This window comes from Toxorhynchites rutilus, chromosome 3 (genome assembly GCF_029784135.1).
Source record: "Toxorhynchites rutilus septentrionalis strain SRP chromosome 3, ASM2978413v1, whole genome shotgun sequence".
NCBI lineage: Eukaryota > Metazoa > Arthropoda > Insecta > Diptera > Culicidae > Toxorhynchites > Toxorhynchites rutilus.
The window spans coordinates 303853596-303858352 of NC_073746.1; the positions used below are offsets into that span (position 1 = coordinate 303853596).

Here is a 4757-nt window from a genome sequence, read left to right on the forward strand (position 1 = left end):
TGCATTTTATAAAATTTTGTTTTTTTGTTAGGTTATGTGTGGTTATGTTACTTTCCGCGTATAATTGGGCCGCCTTAAACCGAATTTATTGCCCAATAAAGCTATACAACATTGAATGAAATTGATAGTAGCTAATAGAATAAGCTATCATTTCATCCCAAAATCTTACCATATGGTTGCTTTCCAAAGGCATGACAAATTATCAAAATTGCTGTTCGATATTTCGAACGCTTGGCCTAATATGGGTTATTCCTGAGATTCTAACGTGCTCAGTAAGAAGTGCCTTTTCTTATGACTTCTACACGGCGATTGTACCACCTATCGTCAAATTAGAGATATGTCACTTGTGTGGTGTTTATATTCCAAATTCAAGAGTGATACGAGTTATCGTTATCGTGAACCTAAGGCTGAAATTATGACAGAAATGTGTTTTAGTGAAATACTTTTTCCGATGAGTTACAGCCGGTCAAACATTTATAATATCATTTAACTGGCTACGATGAAGGAGCTAAACAATTATCTTTATCCAGCACTGTGAGTGATCTGAAATAGCAAATTTTATCGCTTTATAGTGGGGTCCACCTTACTTTCTGCTACTATTTGATACCCAAGTCGATAACATATGAGGACCCGACTTCAAATTTCACCTAAGTGACAGTCTATAGTCACGCCATTCGCCTGCGGGAACGCTGTCATCACTTGAGTCATCTGAAGTCATTCGCCGCGCGGAATAATGAGGAATGTCACATCTTATTTTTGAACCGCTATGGCTAAAGTGCTGGCTAACCGTCGTCAAATTGCGAGGATGGATGTCAATGTATTTCTGGAAGTTAGATAATCAGTAATGCTTGAGAATAAATCAAGCCATATGATTATATGTTGCGTTGTTTTTTTTTCTGGGTCTATTTAAAAATAGTGCCTTTATTTACCGAATGCTAAGATATTTTGTTTTCATGTTCTTCTGAACCATGAAAAGCGATCTAATGCATTTATATTTCGTAAGTTCGTTTAATCGAATATATAATTCGCGGTGATCCGTTAATCCCAATTATCACGTTTGATTAGGATCCCGATTAGATACGAAATTAGTTCTACTCGGAACGGCGATACCGATATGACCGTCATTCGGTCAAGTGTGCAATAAACAAACTTCGGGCAGTCGGCCCCTGGTTGACAACATGATCAGAGAAAAAACATCAATTAAGTCCGCCCATTAGTAGGTGCGTCCCGTGCTTACGCCACAAAAAGTTCTCGTATGCACTCAACTTACTCAAAAACATCAACAGATAACGGATGTAAAACCGGTTTCACCTCTGACTAAGAATTGAGACATTTCACAGACGCCACGACGCACCTCCCAAGACAATGGTCAAGCTCGTTTTCTACAGCGATTGCCAGGGCAGTTATCGGCACTTCGTTTGCAATGTTCAAACTCCAACCAGCTTCAATTACTCAATTACGCATGATTGCTACACTGTAAAAAATAATGAGTAAAATACTTTAGAGTTAAGATTTGAACCAAGTATTTTTTTTTTTTACTGAGCGTATCCTAAAACAGGTTCTGGTTCACCGGAAGTCACTAAAGGGAAAAATAGATCAATCATGATTTGCTTATCAGTGTCATACCCGTGTGTCATGTAAACGACCAGCCTTGGGGTTCTATTTGTCCCCGAGGCGAGTTTGTTGGCACCATCCGCCGTTGGATTCACGTGACCCAATGACTGGATCGTTGATTTCAAGCAACAAGCAGAAGAAATGCAATTTCCTCCCCGCCAGGCTTCAACGGCAAAAACGCAACAGTAGCCGTTACATATTTTCTTGAAATGAATCAATCCTGCACACGATAATCAGTCGAACGGAGGATGCGATGGGGTTGAGAAGCGGCGAGCACGAGAACGATCAACACCTGAGTTCGTCAGGCGGCTATCAGTATGCAGTTGATCGTTAACCGCGTTGCATCGCCAATTGTCCTTTACCTTTCGCTTTCACACAAACACCGGTTGTTTTCGAAGTGCGTCATGATGCTGCCGACCGCATGGTTACTTCCAGTGTTGATGGTGATTCTGTTTCTGATTGGACAAAGTAAGTTTAGGTCCAGCGGTTATCTGGATATGAATAACATTTTTGTATCATCCGCTAGGTGTCGCATTGGAATGCCACTTCTGTGCCGGAATCGACCGTTGTAACGTGTCCAGGGGGGAAGTGCAGTCAGTGACCTGTACGGACGAAATTGTTCGTCTGACAAACGAATCTTTGGCGAGTTTCATCCCCAGTCTTGCGAGTGTTCGTCGGAAGGATCGAGAGGAGTTCCAATGTATCCATGTGCGGGCCACTTCGTTGGCCGATGTCACGTTTCTTTTTATCCGCGGATGCGTGTATGCCACCCGCTCGGATGAGTTCTGCGATCTGCGGTATGCGAGCTTCCGGGGTACCCGAGATTGTGTGGCCTGCGATCATGAGGATCTTTGCAACAACATCACGATTAGTGGCAGCGCGTGGAAAACTCCAGCCGGATCATTAGCCCTCGTTCTGGTAAACGCAGTCAGTGCAATTATCTTCGCCTTTAATCGCATCTACCGATGATGAATGCTAATAAACATTATAATTTATCGTTTGCACATTGACGTGTTTGGTATGGTCAGCGCTCTCTGCTGTAATCGCTGATATGACGTATTATCTACCCCATCCAGGGCAGGAGGTCGAGATTTTGTTGGATGCTATTACTGAACGTTAATTACAGCAGGTTGAGAACAATAAGTGATTTTAACTGAGATTAACTATAGTCTTGGCTAAGGGGTTGTACACTTAAGAGAACACTAATTTATAGAATAAAATTATAAGAATTAACCATAATATGCTTCCTGTTCTTAGTCACAGGAAATAGTTTGAAAGAAAAGCCCGAAAATTCACTTTGAGGACATAATGAAATCCAAAGAACATAAGAGGATTTGATCCTTTTGTAAGTCATCAAAAACAAAGACAGTTTATTTTTCATTCTATTTCTTTTCTGTGTCATCTGGGGGTGAAAGTTATTTTAAGAATGCTTCTGGAGCTTTAAATCGCTTCCGCACGACCCTAGGAGTTCACAATGGTTTTGCTAAGAAGATGGGGCAGTTTCCCAGAATCGACATATGCATAATGGGTCCAAAAATATTGGATGTACAACGTTCGGCCTCATGTTGCTGTCCGAGTTAGAAACTATTTGTAAAATGACGAATGGAAAATTTTGATTCACCCGCCTTATAGCTCAGACATTGCCACTTCCGACTACCAGTTGTTTCGATCGATGCAGAACGGTTTGAGTGAAATGAGTTTTACAGTGTTTGGCAAAATAAAGTGTTCACTATTTTTTTTCAATTCTTCCATTTTTTTTTTGGTTCAAATGAAAAGTAAACACATTGCAATCACTCTTAAAATCTTATTTATTATGTTCTTTTGAAATTTCATTCATGTTTCACTGAGAACAATAAAATTGTTGTTTATAGAAAAAGTTGATTGGCCTGAGCCTATAAATTTGATTTGTCTTACTCAAATCGATACGCTCTATTCAAAAGTTACGCTTGAGTCAAAAAATGAACCATGATGATGTATTTGGAAAAGTTGTTGAAAATTAAAAGCAAATTCATAAAATTTCATCAACATGACGGTATAACACGACAAACATATTTAAAGGAATTATTTACTATAAAAAAGACAATAAGAAATATTTTTTTAAATATTTCGAGAATGGCTACATTTAGAAGGAGATTGATAATAACCTTTTTTGTTTTAAATCACATCAGGATTCATAATTTGTGGCTAAAAATGATTGTTAACATACAAAAATTCGCCTTTGCGGGTAATTCGTCCCCTTGCTATAAATAGTAGAATAAGTTGAAATGTAAATAAACTATAGATATACGAATAGATTTAAGAATTGAGTGCTCATCAACATTGTTACAATTTCCTTATATCCCATCCTTCTCCTAAAAATATGTCACCCTTCTAAACTCGAGTACACCGCGAGTAATCGGTTTTCCACCTTACTAACCATAGATGTAAGAAAATTGTTTATATATATATATATATATAGTTTTAAAAATATATTTAAGAATTCGGCTCCTTTAAACTTAAGTAACTGAGCCTGTAAAAATAAACGAATTAATAAAAAAAAATAAAAAAAAATACAAATTGGTAGTCCGATAGACTGATGGTTCTCAAATGGGGATCAACACTAGGGTAGGAGCCTACCTGTTGGTCTCAAATGTTCCTATCTCACGCCTCCACGAAGATCATATGACGACATTTTTAGATCGGGCGTGAACTGGAAACACACACCTGGTCTTGGCTCCGAGAACGGGTGTCGAAAGTGGCTAAGTGAGGGGGTGCGAGCGAGTCAGAGCGCTATATCTCTCCCGGGGAAGGCCTCCCGGGTCATGGAGGCCTTGCCAACCCGCTGTCTCCCGGGCAAAGGAGATACACCCAGACAATGGAGCTAAGGTCAAGACGAATACTACGAATGCGATCACCCGAGGAGGGTCCCCGAACTGGAGCTGGTCCTGGAACGGGCGTAACAGCGAGCGGCCAGCGGCTGGAGGACGATGTGCAAGAGCGGGCCACCAGCCGGGTTCAACCCGAAGAGCTACCGCCACACGGAAACAGCAGCCATCGACATCACCAACGAAACGCTGCGCCTACGAGGCGTGTTGCGACTGTCAGACGACAGTCGTCCACACTTTTGGGTACTACTAGGCGACGGATCATGTGGACACACGAAA

At 40.7% G+C, this 4757-nt stretch overlaps 1 protein-coding gene across 1 annotated transcript; it reads left to right on the forward strand.

The window, feature by feature from the left end:
• Positions 1-1863: 1863 nt before the first annotated feature.
• Positions 1864-2843, forward strand: LOC129778915 (uncharacterized). The gene is made up of 2 exons (XM_055786093.1): positions 1864-2082; positions 2141-2843. Exons 1-2 carry the CDS (start codon positions 1932-1934, stop codon positions 2581-2583), a joined length of 594 nt encoding a protein of 197 aa, XP_055642068.1. The 5' UTR covers positions 1864-1931; the 3' UTR covers positions 2584-2843.
• The last annotated feature ends 1914 nt before the right edge of the window (positions 2844-4757 follow it).

Coding starts and splice junctions, on each gene's coding strand:
- LOC129778915 (XM_055786093.1), top strand. CDS start 1,932: ATGCAGTTGATCGTTAACCGCGTTGCATCGCCAATTGTCCTTTACCTT. Junction 2,083..2,140: donor TCTGTTTCTGATTGGACAAA/GTAAGTTTAGGT, acceptor ATCATCCGCTAG/GTGTCGCATTGGAATGCCAC.